Genomic DNA, 27,057 nt, shown 5'->3' with positions numbered 1-27,057 from the left:
TAGGGGAACTATTTTATCTTACAAGGTCGATAAATGATTTCTACTGATTTATCAGTCAACTTGTCCTTTCCTGGTTCTGCATGAGGGGCAATTAGGATTTTATTAACCTCATGAGAACTAATCTAAGTGCGTAAACTCTGTATCAGATCTGACCTCTGTGACTAAACAATGAGCTTTTTTCATGTGTTCATTCAACGTGTGGTGAAACAACATGCTTTTTTATTCACATCGCTCTTTTATTACTGCCATGGTTTATGGTTTTACAGTTCCTCACCTCTGTCATAATTTATCGCCTCTGTGTGTATGTCTTCCCCGTTGAAGAGTGCTACAATGGTTGTTTTGGATTAAAACACTTTGGCACAACTTGGATTTAAGTTGCTGTAATCCAGTGATAAGCTTTAAAAACTCTCCAGCTCTTTGTTCTAACTCAGTTTGAGTCATGATGTGTTTTAACCCACTAGAAAAACCTGTGTCCTCGGTCAGTGCGTGCATGTTTTTGCGCTCTCCTCCCTCTGTGTGTTTAGCCTTGGCTTGTGAGTGGTGTCCATGAGTGTGTGTTTTTATTACACACCAGGTTAATGATTCCAGACACCACAGACAGCTGAGAGTCAGGTTAGCTCCTGCAGTACAACAGCCAGGGTTGGATTCCACGCAGCATATTAGAACCTGTCAGAGCCACACCCTGTCTTCATGACAGCAGGCCTTTCACTGTGGGTATGCTCTGTTATGATCACACTCCCTGTAACGTGTTCACAGTGTTTACACTGCCAGGCTGTGGGTAGAGATAATACTGAAAATGAAAGGGGAGGATCAGGTGTCAGGAGAGTTGCTTAGGATCAAAAGGGCTAAGATCAGACATGTTTTTTCTTTTTAACAGTGCATTTTTTCCAGATCTATCAGCTTCATGCACAGCAAATCTTCTGTGTTTCAAAAAGTCACACCAGAAACAGAAGAAGAGATGTGTAGCTGTGAAAAGAGTAAACTTATTGGAAGCTATGACAGGACAAAAGTGTAAAGTTAACATCTTAATTTTGAAAGTAATGAAAAAAATGTGGAGATACGAAAACAGAGATCTGGTTTGATCTTTTGTTCTCTTGGCAAAGATTATCTCTCTGGGGTTGGGCTGGGTATGCTAAGAACCTCATGATTCTGTTTGATTCTTTAGGTTGCGATTTGATTCGATATCGATTTGATTCAGTATTGATTTTAGTGCTTTGATTATCAATTTTCATGCCCCATGTGAACATATGTGGTATGTCACCTCACCTTTTGGATCAATAAAACAACCCAAATGTCAGACTTTAAAGCTTAAGGATCTGGCTTTGTGCTTCTGCTGCTGCTTTGGCTGACATTTTTTTGTTGCTTGATCTCTAGTGGCTGTCGTCCACACAACGTGAATAACATGCACACTCTCCTGATTTGCCAGGAAATGAATCAATTCAGATAATTTGCTGATTTGATATTGAATTGGGTGAGGCAATATTTTGATCCATCGATTTATCAATATTTTTACCCACCCCTACTCCGGGGTCTGTCTCGTTTGGATTCTCGATTGTGAATTAACTTTTTTCTATGAAAGTTTTGTAACTTCATTTGTTCTTTTTTTTTTTTCCTTTGGAGTTTTTTTTTTTTTTTGCCTTTTAATGGGCTGCACGGTGGCGCAATGGTTAGTGCTGCAGCCTCACAGCAAGAAGCGCACCAGTTGGATTCCCAGCCTGGCCAGTGGGCTTTTCTGAGTGGAGTTTGCATGTTCTCTCCGTGCATGCATGGGTTCTCTCCGGGTTCTCCAGCTTCCTCCCACAGTCCAAAAATATGCTCACCATGTTAATTGAGCACTCTTAATTGTCTGTAGGTGTGAGTGTGTGCGTGAATGGCTGTCTGTCTCTGTGTCAGCCCTATGATTGACTGGTGACCAGTCCAGAGTGTACCTCGCCTCTCGCCCAATAACAGCTGGGATAGGCTCCGGCCACCCTTGACCCTAACAGGATCAGCGGTTCAGAAAATGAATGAATGTCTATTTTGAGATGTGGAGAACAGGACAGTGAATGGAGCAGGTAATGCGGAGTAATATGAGGGAAAGGTTCCACAGGTTGGTTTCAAACCAACCGAGGGCTTCACTCGTGGGGCGCACAACCCAGACTGCCTGGCCATGCTGATCCAAACTCTAATTTGTTATGATGTATCCCAAACTCAGCAACTCAAGACTTGCACACTAGTGTTTGTCATGTAATAGATAAAGTAGGTTTGATAAGCTTTAGATTCGGTCTGCACGTCTCCAGGATGTAAGATATTTTTTACTGTTTGCATCTAACTTTGTCTTTTTTAATGTTGGTTATTTTTTTTTGAGGGGTTGAGTAGTTTATTTAACCGTCATGTATTTGTTAGTGTACTGTATGTTAGTGCACACCATATCAGCTGAATAACTACTAAATCTACTGTGGTTTCAGCTTTGGCTAATAAAAAGTCTGCTTTGCAATAGATTTGTTGTTAAATGTTCACTTTGCAGCCGGAAAACTCTGCAGGTAGACCATGCATGCATTCACACACTGTCTGGTGTAGCGTGCTGCCCCCAGCTGGTTGGCTGACAGACTAGCTTCACGTCACAGAAGCATAAATAATGCATCAGAGCAGCTGTACCAGATTAGCCTGGTATTTAAACCTAATCTGGTTCAATCTCCTGTTTGCCACTATCTACTTGTAAAAAAAATTCCAGATGCAAATAGAAACACAGAAAGATCTGCTCTCAGTCTTCACCGTGGTAGCTTGAATCTGATTGGCTTCTGTTTCAGGAAGCTGTGGTTGCGTCGGTTGAAGAGGAAAGAAACCACATCCTCAATACAGACATATGAGAGATGACACTATAAGTTCACGGATCCCACCTTTTACTGGAAACCTGTGCATTTTAGGACTTTTGAAAGGAGTGTGGAGGCACAGTCATTTCACTGATATCTGCAAGAGCCAGAGTTTACAACCAATCAGAAAGAGGAGGAAGAGGAGTGGTGTTCTCATTCTGTACATCTCAAATTTAGATTTATTTAAAACATTTTTGAACAAATTTGCCAGGTTGGTTCTGTTGAAACTAACATTTTTGGACAATTGATTTCCAAACAGAAGAATAAGACATTTAGTATCTAGAAATATCCCCCTTAATCTGTATTATACAATGGTCTATCCATACATCTCGTACTGCAATATTGTCAAGGCCAGTACCTTTAAAAGCAATCTCCACTGCATCTTCTCTCTTCAGAAATGTTTCATTAAAATGATCACTGTCTTCCATAGATCAAGCAGCTCTACTCCTTTGTTTGTATCACAGGGTGCTCCTCATATTTGACCTTTATCATCTCCAACTGTGTTTGTTTATTTTACAGTCTGTTAATAACTTACTCCCTGTTTATTTTATAAGTTTATTTCAGTGTAACTCTCAAATCCATCATTACAATACAATGTCAGTCATCAGAAACATCATCAGTTTAAAGTCTTTCAAGAAACAAACCACAGTTTTTATTAGATCAATTAATCAATCCACCACCATGATCTTTTTCTTCTTTCCCTATTTTTTTCTTCTTATCCCTCTTTTGCTAAAACTATATTGAACTTTCCCCTGTTTAACTGTATTTTATTTGTTTAAATTATTGTAAAATATTTGTGTATCTGTGTGAAATGTATAGGTATATTTCCTACTTGTCTCTAGGTGGGTCACACGACAAGCCCCTATGGGTTTTATTTGCCCTTCCTGCACATTTCCTGATATTACTGTTTGTTGCTTCATTCAGTTTTGTTTTGTTCTTTTACTGAACCATTATGAATGGTTCAATCGATATCCTGCTGAATTCAAACAATCTTAGTAGAGAATTTTTGGAACACCAAACAAGACGCCTTTTTTTTAAGTGAGCTTACACAAGTGTTATAGCTTTGTTAGTTACCTGTTAAATGTTTATTTTTTGCTCCATCTTTAAATTTGAAGACTTTTTCACCATAATGTAGAGTTTAGTCTCTTTTTTCTTATTATTTCCATGCCATCTCATATTTTACTCAGTGATTTTGTCCAATTTTTGTTTTTTTCCACAGTAAACAAACCATTGTCCAGTTAACCAGGTTGTTGTCTGGACATAGATGAACTGTTGTGATTAATCCAAACTATTTAGTGGCTGTCTAACAATGTCCTGTATCATTTTCAGGAACCAGTGATCCGTACGTGAAGTTTAAACTGGAGGGAAAGTCATTCTACAAAAGCAAAGTAATTTATAAAGACCTGAACCCCAAATGGAACGAGACCTTCTCCCTCCCTGTGAAGGACCTGAGCCAGAAACTGTACATCAAGGTGAAATCAATTTGTCGCTCATACCTGAAGTACTGGGGTTATGAAAATGTTGTCACAAACTTCAGCTTTCTAAATGTGTTGACTGTTTTTCTTCCTGGCACTGAAACCGTTACAGCGCCTCAGCCTCAGAGGCTGTGGGAGTTAGTCGACACATGAATGACATATTTCATTCAACAACTGCTACTACCACAGTTCACTTCAGGTCAGCCCTGGTTTCAGCCTCCCACCTTTCAAGCTGAAACATTAGAGCCTGTTACCGGCTTCACACCAGGAGTGTGAGCAGCATGTGACGGCTGCAGACCAGCAACATTTTTATTTTGGAATGTATGTTCACAGATTAGAGCTTTCAGACTGCTGGGCACAAGCATACACTTCTCATGCCTTGCCTATTTACAGCAATTCACAGCTTTTGACCTATAAAGATTTTTTTTTTTTACTTTTTAAAACAATAACATTTATGTCTAAATCTGCAAGATAAAACCCAGGGAAGAAAAAAAACACATTTCAACACTTCTTTGTCAATGTGAAAGTTAATGTGGTGTTGCTGAGAATGACTGCACTCATTTTCGCATGTGGCTTTTCTTCTGAATGTTCGTCCTTGAGAGTTACTTTATGAGTGAAGTCAATTGAAGAGCTTGTTATACATTTATGCAGTTGTAACTTTAAATGTGAATAAGATCATTTTCTATAAGCTCACCCTTGAAATCTGCATAGCACCTAAAACCACCTTTATACAGTGGGGAAATCAAGTATTCAACACGTCAACTTTTTTCTCATTACATTTATTTCCAAAGCTGCAATTCAAACAAAATTTCTTCCAGACATTGGTATTAACTCAAATAATCCACATATGAAAAGAATCATGACATTCAAGTCCATAAATAATGATTATGTGTAATTAAGTACAATAACACAGGAAAAAAGTATTGAACACACCATGGAAAGGCTGTATACTTTGGCAAGGAAATGCACCATACCACCTGAAATCTGTCAGTAATCATTACTTGAACTTCCAATTCGTGCAAACCAACATCAGCTGGGCTACAGCAAATTGATGGTCCTATAAAAAAAGGTAGTTTTTTCATCAAGCAGTTAAATAGATAGTCAGAAGAGTTCTTAACGAGCCAAGGACCACCCCGAAAGTGCTCCAGAAAGACTTGGAGGCAGTCGGTACAATTGTTACAGAGAAAACAATAGGCAATGCACTCCATCGCCATGGCCTCTATGTACGCTCAGCCCGCAAGACTCCATTCCTGAAAAGGCATGTTGAATCTCATTTAAAGTCTGCTAAACAGCATCTTGACAAGCCTGTAGAATACTGGGAGAATGTTGTCTGGTCAGATGAGACCAAAATTGAACTTTTGGCTGTCATACTACATACCATGTACACCAACAGTGAAGTTTGGAGGTGGAAGCATCATGGCATGGGGTTGTTTCTCATCTCATGGTATTGGCAAACTTCATATAATTGACGGAGCAATGAATGGAGCCATGTATAGGGAAATTCTTATTTACAATTGAGCATGCTCCCTTTTCTCTATGAAACTGAAAACCAAGATGATTTAAATATTTTGGGCTTTGATTTGGGTAAAACTTATCAAAACTGAGCTGACAGCAGCAGTCTGTATGACCATGAGTGAGTCAGTCATTCTGTTACCTTGGTGCAGAAAGTTTGTTCCTGTTGTTAATTGTTGTTTCAATCATCTGATTGTTATCTTATTCCTTCACTGTTCAAAGGAACAAATTAGTAGGATAACTGTTTTTATATTATCATTACTATTTTTTTAAAGGTTACCTCAGTCGACCTCCCGCTGACAGCTCTGTCCTCCTCATGCTCGGTGTGTTAACCATCTGTTGTTATTTGACTTGACAGGTATACGACCGGGATCTGACAACTGATGACTTCATGGGCTCAGCCAGCGTCACCCTGAGTGATCTGGAGATTGACAAGTGAGTTCCTCAGTGAGCAGAGCCAAACTCTGAGTCAGTGTGTTTGATGTGCTTGGAGCGGTTAAAGTGTGCCCTGAAAACACGCAGCTTAAACTGACTGTGGGTGTCTGTGTTTCACAGTTTTGATCCTCTCTTCTTTATTTACAGTCTCATGATTATTTAAAGTGAAGCATCCTTCAAATTTGATTGTTTCTATGAACTGAGTCAGGCATTTGAAGAGTTTACCTCTCAGTGCTATTCAGTTAGCATGTGATGTTATAAAGCCACCTTTAAAGTGGACTTTTGTGGAACTGTAAAATAGTCTTCACTGAACTCGTTTCCCGTTGTCCCTTTCTATTACCCCTAAGTTTTAGAGCCCTTTGTTCAGGCCATCAACATAAAACATAAATTATTGGGGGTTTTTTTGTTTGATTTTCCATTAGTTTTAGCTACAATATCTTACAGTGTAGCTGTAATTTGTTCCTCTGCTACTCCGTCCTTTGAACGTCTCCTCTGACTCATCCTGAGACCTCTTGGGGCCGACCCTCAGGTTAAAAAGAACTGCTCTGACGTGATGTCACTGTGTTTTTTCACTTTTAGCAGGCATTGTGTGGGCTAACAGAAACTTTGGCAGAAACTTTGAAAGGTTGTTTATCTAAAAGGGTTTCTTTATAAGTTCAAAACCAAATATTATAATTTTGATTAATTAACGGCACATAGAGAAGTGACACAAAGCATTTGTGACACACACCCATACACCTATGAGGGACTTAGGGTTTGTGCCAGTTTGTCTCTCCCTGAAGTCAAAGAGGAATGTTTCTTTGCTGATCATGTCCTGTACATTTGCAGTAGGTTTTTTGTTTTGTTTTGTTTTTGGTTACTTAATTCAACCATCATTGAGATGACGTGTCCATCATGTCTCTTAATGTCGCCCCTCATAAGTGCTGCACAGCAGGGGTTACAGGTAATACATTGACTAAAACAGGGGTGTCAATCCACCTAAATGGTTAAATCCTGCACCTCATGTTACTTCAAAAACCCCTTAAACATGAAGAAAGTACTTGTTTAGTTTCCTGTATGGAGATCTTGTTCTTTTTCCCTCATTGTCTGATTTTTTACTCTTTACAAGCAACTCAGACTTCAGTTTTTTCCTTTAAAATCTTTAAATGAAACATTTTTTCCTGGACTTGTCAGGTGGATGTGGCTCATATCAGCTTCAATGAGCCAATTTTTACTAGAAGACGGAAAGATTTGCTTGGGTTGCACAGAGTTGTCAGTTTCAATTTCAGTTTGTTTTAAAGAACTGAAAACTTCTGTGAATCACTCAGCCTCAGAGTTCAGCGTACCCAGCAGGTGCTTAAAATATACGGTAAATGATACTCAGGGGTCTTTCCCCCCATGTTTGACAAGCTGGACTTGTGGGAAATTTTATTTTGTAGCTTCTGTCTTGACTCAGCACTGATTGATCCAGAGCTTTGCAGTTAACGCACCTTTTAACATAAGTGTTATACTTGATTTGTGTATTACTTTTAACAGGTGACAAATTCATCCACTATAGAACAGTAAGATTAGAGATTTAAAAAAATAAATAAAATGAAAATAACACCATTTGTAAAAGTTTCATGTTTATTATCATGCTAGCACATGGATAACATGATAACATGAAATTTCACCCTTGATCACCAGTGTACTTCAGTTTTCTCTCTCTTCTTGTCTTCTTTTTTTAACTGAATCTGTTTTTTTTTCTTTTTCAGGGTCAATGAGATGTCTCTGCCCTTAGATGACCCGAACAGCCTGGAGGACGACATGGGGATGGTGCTGCTGGACTTGAGTCTGTCGCGCAGAGATGGAGACGGCAAACGAGGCCATGTGTGGCAACCTCCCATATATATTTACTGCATGTTGTCTAGCAGTAGGGATTCTTGAGCTGCATTGTATTTATCACACATTCATGCCTCTACATCGTGTTTTTGTCCATGCCATACTAACCACAGTGTTGTTCTGTTTTGCACCTAACATGCATGCTCCTGCTGACAGCGGTGGCCTCAAAAACAGAAACGAAGCCTTAGGGTAAGGCACGGTGAAGGGACACTGGACAGACCTTCAATGGTCTTTAAATCAGTTAGAGTAAATGTAAATGAGAGAGTTCAGTACATGCAGGATTAAAAAATGTGATGACATGCTGAAAAAAAACTGTTCAATTTAATCTAAACTGCCTGATCGATGCAAAATTAAAATGTAAAATTGAATTTCTCTCAGCCTCTTTGTCTGTAACCAGCACAGAGGTTGATCAGTGATTTATGTTTCTTTACACAAGAGGGCAGCAAAATCCCACGTTCGTCATGTTCTGTGTCTTAAGCAGAAAATCAAACCTGTTAATCGGATGTAGAATATAATACAAGGATTTTATCGTAAAAGCCATCGGCAGTCTCAGCAGAGCTCTGTTTTAAATGGACTCCAAAAAAATAAGATCTGAAACTAGATTTAACATTTCAAAAGTTGTGTTGAAAGTGAATTCAGGTTGTTGCTCTGCTTTTAGTGTGAACTACCTTAGTTTGCAAAATAAATTCACATCCCACTTCTAAAAGAAAGGGGACATAGGGAGGTTTTCTTGATCTGTACTTTTCTCCATACTGACTAAATCAACAGCTTGGTTGGTTTACAGTCATCCCTCTTAAAAAAACTCATTTTATTTTAGTTGTTGTCAACAAATTCCATGAAAAGACTGATAAAATACTGATAACCCTAACAAGTATCCTCACCTTGTTAAAAGCTTGGTGTACTATAACATTTACAACCACAAGCCTCTGTTTGTTGCGCAATATTTAGGATTCATACCAACATGGACACTCCAGCACATGTCAAAATTACCCCAAACAAAGCTCTCTGCTGACACTTAACACCATTTAGGACAAGATTTCACCTTCAAATGGCAACTTTGTATCTGTTTCCAAAAATATTTTGCACATAGAATAAAAATGAACAGTTTAAGGGCTGCTTGGTGATAAATGAGCAATAAACAGAGTTGAAGTGCCTGCTTTTGATTTTCCTTAAAAATAGTTGGGTCAATGCTCTGCTCTCAACCTTAAATATCTCTGTTCAGAGCTCTACTAGTAAAGTTGGGGAGTGGGACTTGAGTTAACAAGCAGGAAAAGATGTTCTGTTTTCATTATTTAGACATTTTCTTTAAAATGACATTTTGAACTTGTGTCTGATACAAGAGCACGGAGATGTATGTCTTAGATGGAGAAACTTTACAACCAGAGCTCTGCTGGCTAAAAAAGCAAAATGGACTAAAACAGGAGTTTACTTCTTTGAGGACTCAAGAGCTCAACTCCTTCAAGGCAAACGAATGATAATGAATCAGGGTTTATAAAGTTTAGTTGTTGTTATATTGCAGTTTATAATTTTAAGTCACAGAAAATAAAGAATTTAGCTCATCACTCTGCATCCTGCAAAAAATGCTGAAATTAAGATCCGTAGTCCATTACTTTTCTTCTACAACTCAAACACAGTTTGGCACAAGCCACATCCTCTGTATTACACTGGTGCTCATGGGAAATGCAGTGTTCGGTGTGGAAAAACAACACAGATACCATCAAAACATGCCACCAGAATTAACACAACATGTAAACTTCTTGTTATCGTTGTGAGTGTCCAAAATTCCACACACTCGTTGGGTTTCAACTCACTGTACAACATTAGCAATATCTGTTAGCCACAATGAGATCCTCATCATGTTGAAGCTTCATCTTTGGTCATGTTTGGTCAAAGGTGCTTTACAGCTTTAGAATCGACCTTTTCAATAACAGGGCAGTTAAAACTTTTCAAAATATGTTTTATTGTCTCGACTAAACACCAAGCCTTTAGCAAAGAGCAACACAGGTTCCTTCCCTGAGGTCTCTGATAACTTTAAACTCACCGTTAGTGAAGCCAGGAGTGTTGAGTGACAGTGCGACACAGTGCATTTTGTTTTTTCATGGGATTTGTTTACAATAACAAAACAGTTAAAAATAGCTGTATCTATAGAGTCTGGTGGTTGTGTTCTTCACCCACAGAGCAGCTGCTGGATGCATGCTTTGTTTTTGTTCTCATCCCATCTGTACGCTGTCTCCTCTGTGCTGCATGCGTCTGTGAGCGTGAGCAGGTCAGCTCCATCTGAAGGAGCTGAAACCTGCACATCTGGCATTTTTACTCAATCTGGGATTTATTTCAGACACTTGTGTCCCTGTCTGCATGTTTATGGATTGAGTTACAGCCACATAACTCTGTGTTTGGTAGTTGTTTGCATTACTGAGCAGGTGAACCACACAATGTGGCCACTGGGTGCTTGTTCACCTGCCGCCTCAGACGCGCTGCACTCGGGGCTGTTTTTCCAGCTGTGCATGTGGCAGAACGTCTTCAGACATGACATCACAGTCAGCTTGATCTGCATTAATTGAATCTGGGTTAAATTTATCTCCTGACTGTGCCGTGTCTTCATGTAAGCTCAGCTAATTATCTTAGAATATAGCTCCTATTATTATAAATGGAAGAGAGGCTGAGCTCTGCATTGTAGCCACTGCAGGCTTTAGCTAATCTCTGGGTGAAACGAAGGAACAATTTCATGCTCTTTTCACTGGAGAAGAGAGATAATGTTATCTCTCATTCTGCTTTGCATGTTGTAATGTCCAAAGCATTGACAAGGAGCGTCTCATCATCTGTTTTAAGCTTTATTTGATGCATAAGGGATACTTCACAGTAGAATTGCTTCTATGTGATGGTCTGGCTTTTTATAGATACCTCTTTATTTTAAGACAATCAAGATGTTAAGAACATTGTGTTTAAATGTTTAATGCTGACGAAATTTTGAAATGAAAGTGTTTATCCTCCTGTTTTCAATTTGTATGAATCATTTCTGTCCCCTTTCTTCTACTCTTTCTCCGTCTATTGTTTCCCATCCTGCAGTCAGGAGGCTCGTCTCAGAGCTTTCGCCTGTCAGAGACTCTGAGGAAGAGCCAGCTGTGGACGTCTGTGGTGTCAGTGACTCTGGTCGAGGGTCAGGAGCTGCCGCTGGACACGCTGGGGGGTCAGCTCTTTGTTCGCTTCAGACTGGGAGAGCAGAGATACAAAAGCAAGGTACTGAGTGGAGGGAGGGCTGATCCATCTCCTCCCCCCTCCTCCTTCTCCTCCTCCTCCTCCTCCTCTTTGAATCTTTGATGTTTTTAAACCTCTTATTCTCTTTCTCTGCACTCGTCGTTTCCTTCCCTGCTTTTTTTTTCTTCTGCTGCAGTCCTAAGCACGTTGCTTTATTTATTTTCACTTGTTATGATGTCCTCTCTTCTTCTGCAAGTATCAAACAACACAAATCTGCAAATTTGTTTTTCTTTGTTAAACCAGTATCATTTATTGGTTTTGTACTATGTATTAAGCTTGAGATTGACGTCATATGCACAGTACATGATAATAGTCTGAAAGTATCAAACATCACAAACTAATCTCAGCACATACTCCCATGGGGATGTAAGAGAAGTTACAGAAATGAGATCAGCATCTAATACCTTAAGGTAAAGTAAAGGTGTAGAAAAAAGAAGACAGAGAAGGTCTCAGTGTTTGTTTTTCTTTACTTGTCTTTTCTTTTTTTCTTACATTTAAAAAAAATGAGTCGAACTTAAAGCCCCTGTGAGAAGTTTTAACACATTATAACTGATGTCTCTGTATGATCCACTAAAGCAAACCACAGCATCAGCGTCAGCCCAACACTTTGTATACTGTTTCTTTTTAATACCTGTAACCATTGTGAGGAGGCAGGTGTCAGACCAGACTTGATTGACAGATGAAGAGGCAGACATTTCTTATCTTTCATCAGCAGATATTGCCAACGTGTGGCACAGTTGGCTGTGAAAGAAAGCAGGGTGAGATTTTTTTTTGTTCTAGGGCAAGATCAGCAGAGTGATGGGATGTCCATTCTTTTTCATCCACAGGGGGCGGTCCTCACAGGGGCTTTGATATCTACCTGCATATTACATTTTTTTCTATTCATCATCAGTGGTCTGTGAAAGATTGACAAATGAGAATGCACAATTTCCTCCCTTTTTGTTCTGTGAGAAAACTTAGTTTTCTGTACTTCAGGGTGTTTCAGTTTATCCAGCTTCACATTTAGATGTACTCTTCAGATTACTCTTATAAAATGAATGGAAAACTAGGAAAAACGAATAACGCTCTTACTCAGATAAAGAAAAGGCAGAATGAGGATGGAGCAACACGTCACGTTAAAACTAGGGGTGCACTGATCACAATTATTTGGCTGATCACCAATCACTGATCTTTAGAAAGCCTGACCTGCCGATACCGATTTGGGTCGATACTGATTTTTATTTTCATTTTTTATAACTGTCAGCATACACCTTCAATGTTCCGATTTTTATTCTATTTAAAATCCTTGAACAATACCTGTGAAACATTAAAATCTTTCTGTTTTAACTTAAACGACCAATAAAGTGCCTTGAAATTTAGGTCTCAGAGCAAAAAGCAACAATGGCTGGCTGTCAGATCTTCCCAGAGGTTTATAAGATCAATTTCATAAGTAAGGATGGGCCGATCACCAATCCCTGATCACCGATCCCCCAAAATTAAGGAAATCGGCCAGCCAATCGATTGGTGCATGTCTAGTCAAAACATGTTGAGAACCACTGCTAGGAACCAATGATATGATAATACCCTGTGCTTATTGCGTGCACAATATCAAATTCAAAAACAGAAATTAGCATATACTAATTTAACCACTGACTTCACAAACCATGAATGCAGTCTCTGTGACATCACCCAGTGATTTCTGATGCAGGGTTTTGAACCCTGTTTCGATTGATCACCATACTGGAAATGCCAATTCAGTCAACCTAACAGGAGGTGGAGACAGAGTTAAGACAGGCCTTCAGCATCCTCACAAACCACTTCAGCCCGCCCGTCAGTCCAGTCAGCCATGAGCTCACACTGAGGTTTAATGACCTTAAAAAATAATGAGTTGTGAAGAATTCACTCTCTGTACAGAATGTGCTGATTGAGAAATGAACTAATCAGATGAAAACTGGTTTTTGAACCTGGTCGTAAACATGTTTGCTCTTTCAGAGCCAATTCCAAGTGACCACTTGAGGAATGGCAGCTTTTTACCCGTTTGCTGTGGCTTCATTTTTGAAGACCTGAGGTCGCTGCTTTATCGCGACGGCCTCAGTCAGTCTCCTAAACATAGAAATCATCCTTTATTCAATATCACTTTTCATCATGCTACAGAATGTAATCTCCTAAAATAATGTTGAGGCGTTGAAGTCTTTGACATTTCTAAATACATGTTGTTTCTAGCTTTACTCAACTAGATAAGTTACCACATAATTAATTTCACATTCCTTAATACTGTGTCTGGAGACATGTGATTAATAAATCAGTAGAAAAAGAGATAAATGGATTTTGTTGTTGGGACCTGAAAAGCCTGAGCTGTAATCCGGCTCATCCAGTGCAGTCATGATGCTCATGTTTCTGCACTGCTGGCTCTGTGGCTGCTGTCATTGATGATTATCTTGTTATTCTGCAGCATCATCCATTACACATCAAAGCTTTAGCACATGCTAATGAGCAGCATCTCTGCCTTTCTTTGTCTTTACTTTAATGAGGGTTACACACAGGCACGGTTTTGTTATACAACCATTCATGTTTCTGATGCACATCTTTGAAGTCTGTATCAAATAGTTGTTAAAAGTCAAATTTACAAACATTTAAAGAATCTCAGAAATGAAAAATTGATCAATTTCACAAATATGAACCTTGACAACCATCTTTATTTTTTTCAGGTTTGGCTGATTCTTTATTTTAAGCGTGCAGTAAAAGTGAAAATCCTTGCAACATAACAGGAAAATGAAGACGTCAATATTTGCTGTCACGAAAATTTGAAATGCTATTCATCCTGGTCACAATGGCATTTGTTACGTTTGTCTGTTGTGTTTTTATTGTTTTCAGAATCACTGCAAAGTGTCCAACCCCCAGTGGAGGGAGAGGTTCACCCTAAACCAGTTCGTGGACGGCTCAAGCATCCTGGAGGTGGAGCTCTGGTCCAAAGAAGGGCGGAGGACGGAGGAGTGTTTGGGAATGTGAGTGTGCAGATCAATAATACCTCTGTGTATGCTGAATCTATCCATGCATGGTTGTCCTCAGTGCTTCCACATTTTAATATTCCTGTGACTAAAACTGCACCTGCACATGTTCACCTTCATGAGCAGAATAACAAGTAGATCCTGACAGATTGGGGGATTTTTAAACCAATTAATTACTGACTTAAAGAGGAAGATTTTACAGCCAGACAATTTTTACACTGGGATGACAGTGCTTGTGTGATTTTGCACTGATGTGATGGTACGTCAGCTCTCAGAAGGAGCCAGTTTTGCTTAGATGTTGGATTGCCAGCCCTATGTAGAGACAACAGCCCTCAGAGCAGGTTCACGTATGACCTGCAGTCTTTTCCATGTGAATCCCAGTTCTCTCTTACAAGTTTCATCCTCTATCAACTGTCTTCTCAGTAAAGCAAACCTTTGAATCTGAGGCTCTCTGTTGGGTGACCTCTCTGTTGATGTCATTTCTAACCCACCTTCTCTCTGATCAGTGAATATCAGCTGACACCAGCAGCCTGTTAGCTATCATTTGCTCTGATGTAAAAAAGTGTGTGTGATTGTGTACAGGTGTGAAGTGGACCTCACCCGCGTCCCTTTCAATCAGAGGCAGCTGTTTACACACACTCTGGACCACGGCAGAGGACGCCTGGTCTTCCTGCTCACACTGAACACTTGCAGCGGCGTCTCCATCTCTGACCTCAGTGCCGCGCCGCTCGATGAGCCAGGCGTACTAAAGATCCAGCAGGACAGCTACGTCAGTACCTTCACCCTGCTCTGTTCAAGCTGTACTGTTCTGTAATATAACTTCTTCACCTTCTGTACTTTTCCAGCAGAAGTGTCAGTTTATCTGACGGTTTACTGTGATCATTAGAAATCTCTCACTTACCTTTGAGTTATAAGAGCAGCAGGCGACAGAGAGAAATTCTCTGCCTCCTCTTTGGAGGAGCAGGTCAGTTTGTCCGGTCAGGTTAAAGCTCATAACCAGGGGTTATGTTTGAAAAATAAAGCATGTATGCTTTTCAGTAACTATGAAGTAAAATTTAATCAAACTTTCCGTCTGAAGCTGCAAAAAGCTCAAAGTGGCGATTCAGGGCTCCAGTATTGAGTCTGGTTTTAGCTCTGTAAACAGTTCCCAGATTCCTTCAACATTTTTATCACGCTGAAGGTCAGCACCAAAAAAACTGTGCACTTCATCAGTGTCGTGCTTCAGCTTTTACATCCATCTTTTGATAACAGGGAGGCAGCCATCCAGAGAGAGGGTCCGAGTGAAGGCACAGCCAGCAGCACAGACAGAACACTGAAAAGAAACAGCCTTACCTTTATAGAGTTTAAAAAAAAGTTATTTTGAGATGGATCTGCATTGAAAAAGGTCGACTCACTCTAATCTTGAAGTCGAAGCTTATGTGAAAGTAAATCTTTTTGAAAAGATTTGAAAAGAGAAGGATGGGACTAAACTTTGGTGCTTGTGTTGTGGATGATTTATACTCAATGATTCGCTTCAGTTTGGAACACAATAATCTTGCCTTCATCATGTAATTAGTTTTTGCAGGTTAGAGGTTAAAGGTAAGAAAAGATCTGTTATCTTTTCTTCTGAATTTAGCTTTTTATTTGAAGTATTAACTCCTGCAAAGTGAGCCCTGCACAAATCTCCATTAATGATTTTTCAAACGTAACTTTAACACAAGTTTTCAGATGTCATTTCACCTTTTTCGCAGCCATTACTTGCAGATCATGTGTAGGAAAGTGAACCTGTAACGTATTAATGATATGATCTAAACTCCATCTTCTCCATCTGTCTTGTTCAGGTTGTGAGAAATTATGTCATGTAAGATTTAAGGAGGAGTTGCTGAGAAGCTTTTCTGCCACAGATTGAAAAAAAACTGACTCTCTGGTCTCTTTATGAAAATTATTTTAATGCTTTTTATTTTATTTTTTTTCCCATAAGAGATTATAAATACACACTGCCCTGATATGTTCCCTGAGCTATCTTTGTGACCTGAGTCCAACCCTTCTCTCTGCTGACTGTCCACCAGAGTTTGAAACGGTCCCTGAGAAACCTGCGTGATGTCGGGTTCCTTCAAGTCAAAGTTATCAAGGCTGCAGATCTGCTGGCTGCAGATTTAAACGGTACTCATCCTCATACTTGTGATCTTTCTTTTTATCATTTTATTCTGACTGGACAGAGGGAGCTCAGACTCATACTGGTGTCATTGTAATCTGCAGGCAAGAGCGATCCCTTCTGTGTGCTGGAGTTAGCCAACGACAGACTGCAGTCCCACACAGTTTATAAGAATCTCTACCCGGAGTGGAACCAAGTCTTTACCTTGTGGGTCTCATTTTTACAAACCACACTTCTGGCACATGCAGCACGACTGTTCGTTGTTTTCAGAGCTTGTTTTCTCAGAGGAGTACCTGACCTTCTTGTTTGTCTCTACAGCCCAGTCAAAGACATTCACGATGTCCTGGTGGTGAATGTGTTTGATGAGGACGGAGACAAGGCGCCAGACTTCCTTGGAAAAGTTGCCATTCCCCTGCTCTCGGTACACACACCTCTGCTAGAGTCAGTGCAGACAATTCACTCATCTATTACCACTCCTGGTGTAAATTAAAGTGAAGAGGGCGATCACAGTCCAGCAGGTTGAGGACTCGCTAAGATGTAATCCAGCTTGACTGATGGTCAGGTTCACAGCAGAGTTCAGCACCTGATGCCCTCTCTGTCCTGCAGATCCGCAGGGGACAGCAGATCGCCTACCCGCTGAAGAAAGAAGACCTGGGTGGGCTGTCGAAAGGGAGCATCACTCTAGAGCTGGAGGTTATTTTTAACCCTGTGAGTAAAAGTTCAGCCTGGAAGGAGGACACAAGTGCGTGATGGCTGTTAGAGACGGGCCTGATTCTGTCTGCTCCTCGTCGCTTTGTGATGCTTTTTCTTTTTTTTTAATCAGGTCAGAGCCAGTATCAGAACGTTCCAGCCGAAGGAGAGGAGATTCATGGAAGATAATCCCAAATTTTCCAAGAAGGTTTGACACAACTCTGATTCATTAAGTGTATGACTCAGGAAATCAACATGTTGGGTGTTCTGAAACATCACATCACATTAGATTATACCTGAAAATGTTCACAGCTTCAAATGAAAGGTCAAAAAAACCTTCAGTCCTGTTTGAGCTAAGGCAAAAATTAAGGAGCAATGACTTCAACAACAATATTAACCTGTATTTTTTGGCAGTTTACTGTGTATTTTTGAGCTTAAGCTAAAATGTCTGTTATGACAGAGAGAATTTGCATAGATTTTCTTTCACTGTCTATAAACAAAAAAATCTTGACAGTTTAATCAAAGTGGACATTTATGTCAGGTTTACAGATGGTGAAAATGGCAGCTGGCTGTAGCCCTCAAACCCATAACATTAAACATTTCAAGTAACCCAGAGTAAAGAGGTCAAAGGTCAGAGGTCACTGCACTCCTGACAACATTACTGTGATGTTTGGATAATTAGAAATGTAAAAGTGGGGGCTGCAGAAATCAAAGAGCAATGCTTGTAAAGATTTTAGGATGTGAAATATCAATTTTTCTCTGAAGTAAGTGCAAACATTCCTGCTCTGCATTTTTCCTCAAAAGCATCGGCTGCAGAGAGGAAAGTCTTTCCTCTGCCTGATTTTGTTGAATTGGGTTTTAATTGACCCCGACTGTGCCGAGTTCTTGTCTGCTGTTCTGCTACATTAGTTTGATATACAGTGTGCAGGACAGGGTGCGAGACAGGGTGCCTGACTGTCTGTACTCCCTACAAAGGCTCATTGTTGTCAGACAATACATTGCTCACTAACGCCGAAATTGGCTTACACACTGAGCACTGGGATGGTAACGTGCAGCGTTTCACTCTGTTTTAATGTTGAAAGTCTCAGTTGACAAAATCAGGTCAGATTACTGACATTTTTTGACCTGACCATAATGGCTCCTTCCAAAACATACCAGCCACTCTCATTATTTCATTGCTGACTGGGCCGGTTTCCTCTTTGGTTTCCTGTAAAAAAAAAGCTGTACTCACATCATTAGGAGGACTTTTTATTCATATCTAAATCATTACTACTGTAATATTAATGCTTTGCATGTTTGTTAATCTGTGTTTCAGACTCTGGCCAGGAACGTGCTGCGTGTTCAGACGCTGTTCAGGGCGATCAGATCCACTCTGCAGTACATCAAAAGCTGCTTCCAGTGGGAGAGCGTTCAGAGGAGCCTGCTAGCCTTCCTGGTGATGTGCTTTAACTGCTTATCAACACACTATCTGCATTTCTCTCAGCTTTCCCTCCAAGCAGCGGAAGACAGGCGCGGTCTGGCCAGCCCCTGTGTGAACTCTCCCAGAGAGAATCTTAATCAATGCGGTGTTGGGCTCAGCAGAAACGCAGGCTTGGCCCCGGCTCTGTGTTGGAGTGGACGCTTTTTAGTGTTGCGTGTCTCGTGGATGCAGAGTTAAGCCTCAGCTGGAGCGGGTACAGTCCCAGTGGAGACGAGATAGAGTCTATTTTTGTTCTACTTCCCTGACAACTCATTAACCCTCTGTCCAATCTGTACTCAGTTTGATTTAGACCCCATTATGCAGACAGAAGTCCAATTAAAAGCCTCTTCAGAGATAAGGCTTATTCTCCATCCAGCCATTGTTTCATACAAGTGTTAAGCAAGTGTGAAGACAGAAACACAGGACAAGCCTCTCAGGCCTCGTCTTGAAGCTGCACAGTGGAGTGGGCGCTGATCTTTTTGACATTATTCCCTCACAGATCCTGCTCGATTCAAACCAAACAGCCAGTTGTGCATTAACTATGCAGGCAATCAAGGTCATGAAGAGTTCTTTTTGTTTTTGCAGCGGCCGTCCTGTAGATGGCACTAAAGTTTTGCTCAGCACCTTCACAGAGGGAGGCTGGTGAACAGAAACTGAACGCTGGCCAATAGCACAGTTTGTTCAATTTGCTGTGAAAAATGGGAGCTGCTGCACGGAGCTGTTATCTGAACAGAAGCTACTATTTAGCTTTGAGCCGTGCATTTCGATTTGTAATTTAGGAAAACTTGGACCAGCTGAAAGTGTGCCGTCCAGGGTCAGCGTGCTTTAAATACAGACTGCCTCCAGTGGAAATAATAGAAGCAGTTAATTCACACCGATGGCAAAAGATTCTTTAAATTAAAAAGGAGAAAAATACTCAACCCCCCTCGATAAATATTATGGATAATATTGTTGTTTTGCCTGACAGCTCAGACACGCACTCACACAGTCCAGCACAAACCACATAGGCAAGAAGAAGCACACTCACACTCACACAAACGCTCACACACACACACATGAACACACATCCTCCCACTGCATCCGAGCGTTTGAAAGACAGTACCATCTGTACTCATGTTTTCACACTTCCTGCCTTTTCAAGCCTCAGTGAGAAGAAATAAATGGCTGCTTAATATCGCCACATGAGAGTGATGAAGCAGAGCCTCACTCTACATGACAGGACGGAGAGACGATCTACCTGCAACATCTGCCGGGTGTCACACACCTTCATGCGCAGCACTTCACTCACAGCGCGGTTTACTTCAGCGGTTCATGGTGTCATGGAGTTTCTTCCTCTGCCTTCATCGCAAAGAAACGACTGTGAGCCGCATTAGAGAGGAACTTAGTCGTTCATATTCTGTAGTTATTCTCTCTTTAGCTGCAACTTTTAAAACTCATCCTGTTACAAAAAAGGCATCCAATAAAGGTGGAAACCAAACACCAATGATGAACCTTTGTCCACTTATTCAGAGCTTGTTCAGGGCCACGTCTGCAGCTGTATCAGGTGCATTCATGATTTAAAAAATGAAAATAATGAGGTGAGGATTCAGGGAGAATCATACAAGCTGACAGATGGTATGTCTGCAGTTTCCGACCCCTCATTTCCACACTAACATTTATGGACGCGTATCAAAGTGAATAATGCAGCAGTAGTTAAGCCATTCATGTTATTTAACATGAGGATTATTGTACTTTGATGCATCTTTATGATCCTCATTTTACTTTTCTGTGGTTTTATTTTTTTTTACTGACTGTGGAGACTTACAGGCTTTTGTAATAAGACTGTTTTCTTTCCTGGATAGCAACTGTTAAACCTTGTTATAGGGATGGGTACCGAATTATGTAGTTTTAAAGGAACCGACCAAAATCTGTCAAAAGTACCGGGTATCAAGTCATGTAAAATCAAAAGGTACCATGTTGAGGTACCCAAACGCATCCTTGTGACTGTGAGGGAGTGGAAGAATAGGTGATTTTCTATACTGGACATGAACACAGCATTGCAAGATAATAAAGTGGCGAATAAATATGTTAGATTGAAATATATATATATATATTTTATTAATAAACAAATTGATATTTTTTTTACCACATAAAAACAAAAAAGTACCAAAATTGGTACGGTTGAGTACCGATACTGATTGCCAGGTACTGGGCATTGGTACTGTATCATTTCAAATGTGAAAGGTACCAAATCCCTACCTTGTTATAGCTTAATACCACAATATATTTACCAAATTTATGTTTTTTAACCAATATTTTGACAAACAAGCTTGAAAATTGAATCTAGCTTTGTGTTGATTCATTGTTTTCAAAGGCTTGGGCACTTCTCCTTTGCTGTAACTATCTGATATGAATAATCAAATTAACAAAATTGTCTTGTTCCTGTTTTGTCAGCTGCCTTAGAGGTAACTCAACTTTATTCCTGTTGCTAAGTGAAAGTAACCCAGTCTGTCTTTGAAACTATGAAGGAGTGAATAATGACGTCAGTGTTCCTGTGCTCTTGGATTACCGCTGTGCCATGCAAACCCTTCCTCTGAGCATTAGTGTGGAAATCCTGCTGCACTCTGAAAATGTGCTACCCTCCAGTTCAGTAGCTCTCCTAACATTAGGTAGCCTTTTATTTTTTTCCTCTCTCTGTGATCTGGATTGTATTTCCAGAGCCCTTTTTGCTGTCAAAGACTGTGTAATGCCTCTCAAGCTGAAATGGGCTGCAATTATCACTATCTTTACGGCCTGAGTATACGTTTCCACCAAAGCGTGACTTGGCTTCCCCCTCCGTCCCGGCTCTCGCAGTCATGACAAAGTCCTGGCTAATAAAACATAACCCTTTCAGTGAGGAACTGGTTTCATCTCCTCTCCCAGGCCCTGTTTTGGCTTATGATAACACAGACAAGAGCATGCTTGGCTTTTTGCACATTAAAGCTGGTGCTGGTTGGTGGTGCTGGTGGAGGGTTTAAGGGGGGCTGTCTGCCATCTTTTATGTCAGTTGGTGCCTCAGAGGAGAGTGATGTCTTTACCAGATGTTCGCTTCTATTTTTATTAGCGTATAAAAACCTGTAAACCTCTTCCCCACGCCTTGTGGCTGGCTGCCATTTTGGCTGGCACTGCCTCTCTGACAGGATTATTTTATCGCTCCATTTAGAGACATCACAAGCCATACTCCTTTATCCTCTTATCCTTTTTACCTGAGCCACGCACAGGTGGAATGTGCATCACAAGTGCCATTATGGATGCTAATGACATATTCACACACGGGCTCCCTGTGGCTGCGTGGTCGTCTTTAATGTACATGAGATGAGAGAGACGGAGCAATTAGGCCGACGTGTTTAATGTCAATGCATAAGCAGGGGGTGGAGGGCGAGAGGGTCCAGCTGAGCGGCGTGCTCGCCCTCCACAGCGTATGCAGAACAACCTTATGGCTTTGATAGTGGCAGGGTAGCCTTCATCAGCTTGACCAGTGCTTGTGTAATCAATAGCAGATCGGATCAACCTTTAGCTAGCAGGGGATTCAGGATCCATTGGAAATGTCTTTGTAAAGATCACTTTGTTTTATCCCGCGCCCCCCTCCTGTTGACCCTCACTGGTATCTGACCTCTGACCCTCTCTTCCTGCAGGTGTTCATGGTGACGGTGTGGTACTGGGAGTTTTACATGCTGCCCTTCTTCCTGGTCCTGCTCATCTCCTGGAACTACCTGCAGATCCGGTCTGGACGCGTCAGTCAGGATGTGGTGAGTCCAGAGTGTGGCTGAAAAACTCCTCTTGTTTATTCTGTATAATAAAGACCATCTTCCTGAACCGCAGTTTGTTCCCTTGATAAAAAGCTGGTTTGTTTCCATGGAAACCAGCTGCAACCTAGCCACATAATAATAAAATAACACATAATACACAAGCATAGAAAAAAAATCACTGGATGGACTAATGCATCATATGATTACAGCCTCAGCTAATTTGCAGTTTTTGTCTGCGACTAACCCTGCTTTCTTTTTTCACTCCTCGTCTTGTTAATGTGCTGAATTCTGTGATTTCTTCTCTCCAATTGGTCCGTTAGCCTCTTCGTGTTGTGACTGGTCACACAAGGAAAAGTTTTGCTCTCTAAAAGTTGCAGTTCACGATTTTTTAACCAGCTGTTAACACTCTCCACTCCAGCAGCTCCACAGAGGATGTTGTATGTCGTGTGAGCTCAGTGTGGAGCAGCAGCTGTATTTACAGACTTCACTGATGGTAGTTCAACACAGACTGAAGGTTACAGCAAATTATATACACAGAACAATGTTCAGACAACACAGGTCTTTATTACACACAGACATCAGGTATAAATGTGCTGTTTTACAAGCGTAATGATCCGCAGCTTACTGATACTAATCAAATTAACTCAGGCTACTCATGTCAAAAATGTGCCAGAAAAACAACTTATTTCATTATTAATCTGCCAATTATTTCAGAGTTAATCAATAAACCTTTTAGTCTGCAAATGTCAAAACATGTAGAAAATAGCTCAGCCCAGTTTCTGAGAGCCTGAAGCGATGCCTTCAAATTCAGTCTTTTGACTGATTTACTGTCAGAAGTGACAGTGAAGACCAGCACGAGACACTCAAACCGGCAGAAGTTTGAATTAGCAGTAAAAAAAAGACTGAAATATCTGAAAAATTGATTATCAAAATAGTTCTTCCTTATTAAATCAAGTAATCGCAGCAGCACAAACTACTTTCCAGAGCCTGAGGCGACTCTCCCAAATGTTTTCTAATCGTTTGATGTTTTTCTTAGAGATCAACAGTTCACAATAAAAAGAAAAATAAATTATTCATAATTGAACAAAAAACATAAAGCAATAGCTTTAAAAAATTAAGCGAATCAGTGCTTATTTTCTTTTGATACAAATTAGAGATGATTTGATTCATCATTTTGGCCCAAAAATCATGTTTTGTTAATATAGTGCAGAGATATAACAACAGACTAAACCCATTTAAAGTCATAGAAGTCTGCTTTAATTAAAATTAACAGTTTGAAAAAAAAAAACATCTTGTGGGAGCCAAACAATTTGTTTGATGAACTAAAGCTTTAAAGCTCCTGTGTGTAACTTTCAGATTGTAAGGATTTTGGTGCCCCCTATTGACAAACTCATGCCTTTTATGTCTTATCTGTAAATGTTTTGTTTTTTTCCTTTTTTTTTTTATTCATTATTTTTTTTTCTGGGGAAAACATTTTTATTTCCAATAAAATGAAATACAAGACAACAGACAGGTATATCCCGATATAATATCAGTTATGAGATGACATTTTTCCTTTTTAACCAGCATCATGCCCCCCCTCCAAAAAAAAAAAAAAAGAATAAATAAATAGATGAAAATAAATAATAATGAATTAAAAAAAGGGAAAACAAAAGAAAAAAGAAAGAGTAGGAATAGAATATATATATATATATATATATATATATATATATATATATATATATATATATATATATATATATATATATATATATAAAGAGTTTATTTGCAAAAGCAGATAATTCAGTTTAAAAAAAGAAAAGTTTTTAATAGAAACAGCTGTGGCGTGTAGCGCTTTCTGCAACAAAACATGAGCTTTGATCTGGTTTCCAACAGGAGATTTCGTCATTGCACCAAAATGGATTTCAGCTTTGTAAATAATGCAATACAAAGACTAAATCACAAGCATCAGCTCATTTTTTTCCAAAATGGCGTTTATCTGTTTTTGCAAATGAACTCTTCATATATATATATTTACATATATATATATATATATATATATATATATATATATATATATATATATATATATATATATATATATATATATATATATATATATATTACAAGTATAAAACCAAGAGGATAAAAAGGAAATAAAGGGGAAAAAACATCAAGTGAATAAGTTAAAAAGTAGTAACATAACTTCACTGACATCAGTAGATCTCTAGTAAATTATTTGCACAAACATACACATGCGGTCTCACATGTATTCTTGTGTTTACATATCCGATACCCATTCATCATATGCAAACAAATGGCAGTAATCCAAAATGTTAATGTTAATTTTTCTGAGCAGCTTCTTTGAAAGTAAATCTCTTCCTCACAGAAGTGCCACCTGTAAATCTGAAAACACAAAAAACACTCTGCTCAGCTCACAGGTGATGACCTCGTCTGACAACTACCCCCAACAGAAGTTTCAGAAATAAAGAAATTTACGTCTTACAAACAATCATTCTAGATGCTGATGGCGTTGGTTGCCTTGATGGCTCATAAAGAGACATCAGTATTCATTTCAAACTGTTCCATAACAAGTAAAGTGTCCTCACAGGAGCCTTAAGATGAAGGAGGCTCAGTAGAAGATCAGGTGGTAATTCACTGTTTGTCACTTTAAGCTGCGTCCACATGCCGTCACACTTTGCTCCAATGGTTATTCTGTATTTCTGTTTAATCAGACACAGCTCATCATCTCTGCTTCTTTATGTCAAGGTATAAATACAGTGAAGCATTATGACGTTAGCCATGAACAAGCTGCGGCCCTGACGGAGCCAGATGACACAGTTACAGCATATGAAGGCATTTCAGGCCTGCAGTAATAAAAATACTAATATTTGGTGCTGATTAGCAAAGATGACCATGGTCAGCCGTTTTGTCGGCTCAACACGCTCATCTGTAATGAATTCTGAAGCCCTCTGCAAATACAAAAACATTGATTAGTGTTTAGAAAACCAAGTGTGAGTCGTCTCACCTCCGGTCATCTGACCTGTCAATCAGCTGTCCTGCTGTGCTCCTTCAGACTGACCCGCAGGTCACTGCTGGTCTCTGCTCTTTGTCACATGACGACCACATCAGCCTGCTGGAGTCTGTCTCTGAGAGAGTGTCTGCAGGATTATTCATGTGTCAGAAATCTCCGTCATACCACCCATTTAATGCTTTTCTGTTTTTATTTCAGGACAATATGGATTTGGGAGAAGAGGAGGAGGAAGATGAGAAGGTGTGTGCTGCTGTTGGCGTCTTTTTGTCTTTATGTATATGTGATAAAAAGAAAAGACGTTTGTTTTATTTCTACATGTTGACAAAAGAATCCTCCTCTGATCTGTGATTTTCTCTTGTTAAGCTCTTTATTCAGCTCTAAATCTTCTGATGCATTTTGATTCCTGCCAGCCTCCACTTGTATTTTTTGTAAACTTGTAGTTTCCAAAAGACATTTGGGCTTAATGAAGACCTCAGCAGCCCGTTCCCACTTGTCACAGTTCATTCATATGCTAATAGAGGGGCGGGGGAAGGAGGTTCTGCTGCATTTGGGAAAGTCCCTGAGCTTAACACGCCATATAATACCATCAATATGGAACTAATGACAGCACTTAGACGTGCCTTTTCAAAGCTCGTTTCAAAGTTTGTGTTCAAAGTGTTACAATGCTTTTAGGCGGTGAAATATTTCCTCACAATGACAGCGGTATATGTCAGACATTGTGAATGGTCTGCGTGGGCCTGATGTGAAGTGCTGCTCATACTGGTTCCAGTGGGAACATGACCCTGAAATGGCTGAAGTGGTTAAACGCAGCGAGTTGGTTTGATGGATATTAGACTGGGATGAAAGTAAATTGTCTTACATGTGATTTTTTTTGGGACTGATAGTGCCTGTGCATCTGGAAAGTTGCAGGTTTGATCTCCTCTGCAGCTCTTTTCCCAGGCCCGTCCTCCCACTGACGGATGGCGTCGAGCCAGAGACGGCTCACAGAGTTTGTGAGCAGAAGCAAACATTTATCACAGAGATCACATGGTGACAAAAAGCATAGCTGCAGCTATAAAACAGCCCCTCTCTAACCAGCACAGCTCCCCTATCGCTCATCCTCACAGACCATAGCTCCTCTCTTTCGTCCTCCTCCGCGCTCTGTGTTTGATGTGGACATGTGTCCGTGTCTCCGTCTGAAGTCTCCTCTGTTTACTTTGAAGCCGTCTGTCCCTCCTGGGATCTGGATGAGCCTGAGAACAGTAGTTCTTTTATTCATAATGTGAAGTCCAGTCCCTTTCTGAGGCACTTCCAACCCCAAAAAACTTTCAAAACTTTGTCCTGAACTTTCTGTATTTCCACTCACATTGAGCAGAAACAGTTTGAGCTTTTTTAAACGAGACACTTTGAGAGGATTTCATTATTAACGCTCGCAGCGATCAAAACTGTGGCCTTGAGATTTGTCAGATGTGTCTGGTCGTGTAGCGCTGTAAGAGCTCTGTTATTTTATGGTGGAGCTGAGAGAAGAGAAATGTTTGGGTGTATTTTCACTTAATTTATTTATTCATTTCTGTGTTTCAAATTAAAAAGTAACAAGTTAAAGTAAATCATTCAAAGAAACAATACTCTCACTTTTTAT

General features: G+C 40.0%; 1 protein-coding gene across 7 annotated transcripts in view; it reads left to right on the top strand.

The window, feature by feature from the left end:
• Positions 1-27,057, top strand: part of LOC141787434 (multiple C2 and transmembrane domain-containing protein 2-like) — a 52,925-nt gene that overhangs the window by 22,526 nt on the left and 3,342 nt on the right. For 6 of the 7 annotated variants that reach the window (XM_074665789.1, XM_074665786.1, XM_074665787.1 and 3 more), the window contains 15 exons: positions 4,182-4,324; positions 6,198-6,274; positions 8,008-8,122; positions 8,291-8,323; positions 11,201-11,371; positions 14,243-14,373; positions 14,959-15,145; positions 16,425-16,518; positions 16,615-16,717; positions 16,829-16,931; positions 17,117-17,218; positions 17,334-17,408; positions 18,516-18,635; positions 22,313-22,426; positions 25,638-25,679. In XM_074665789.1, coding sequence (XP_074521890.1) covers positions 4,182-4,324; positions 6,198-6,274; positions 8,008-8,122; positions 8,291-8,323; positions 11,201-11,371; positions 14,243-14,373; positions 14,959-15,145; positions 16,425-16,518; positions 16,615-16,717; positions 16,829-16,931; positions 17,117-17,218; positions 17,334-17,408; positions 18,516-18,635; positions 22,313-22,426; positions 25,638-25,679 — 1,610 coding nt within the window. The remainder of the gene's footprint in view (positions 1-4,181; positions 4,325-6,197; positions 6,275-8,007; positions 8,123-8,290; positions 8,324-11,200; positions 11,372-14,242; positions 14,374-14,958; positions 15,146-16,424; positions 16,519-16,614; positions 16,718-16,828; positions 16,932-17,116; positions 17,219-17,333; positions 17,409-18,515; positions 18,636-22,312; positions 22,427-25,637; positions 25,680-27,057) is intronic. The other variant, XM_074665790.1, reaches the window with a different exon arrangement.

This window comes from Halichoeres trimaculatus, unplaced genomic scaffold, assembly GCF_033239565.1.
Source record: "Halichoeres trimaculatus isolate MK-OKI-2021-1 unplaced genomic scaffold, fHalTri1.1 fHalTri1_scaffold_3, whole genome shotgun sequence".
In the NCBI taxonomy this organism is placed as follows: Eukaryota; Metazoa; Chordata; class Actinopteri; order Labriformes; family Labridae; genus Halichoeres; species Halichoeres trimaculatus.
The sequence above is the reverse complement of the archived record's forward strand: the minus strand, read 5'-3'. Positions and strand labels throughout refer to the sequence as shown.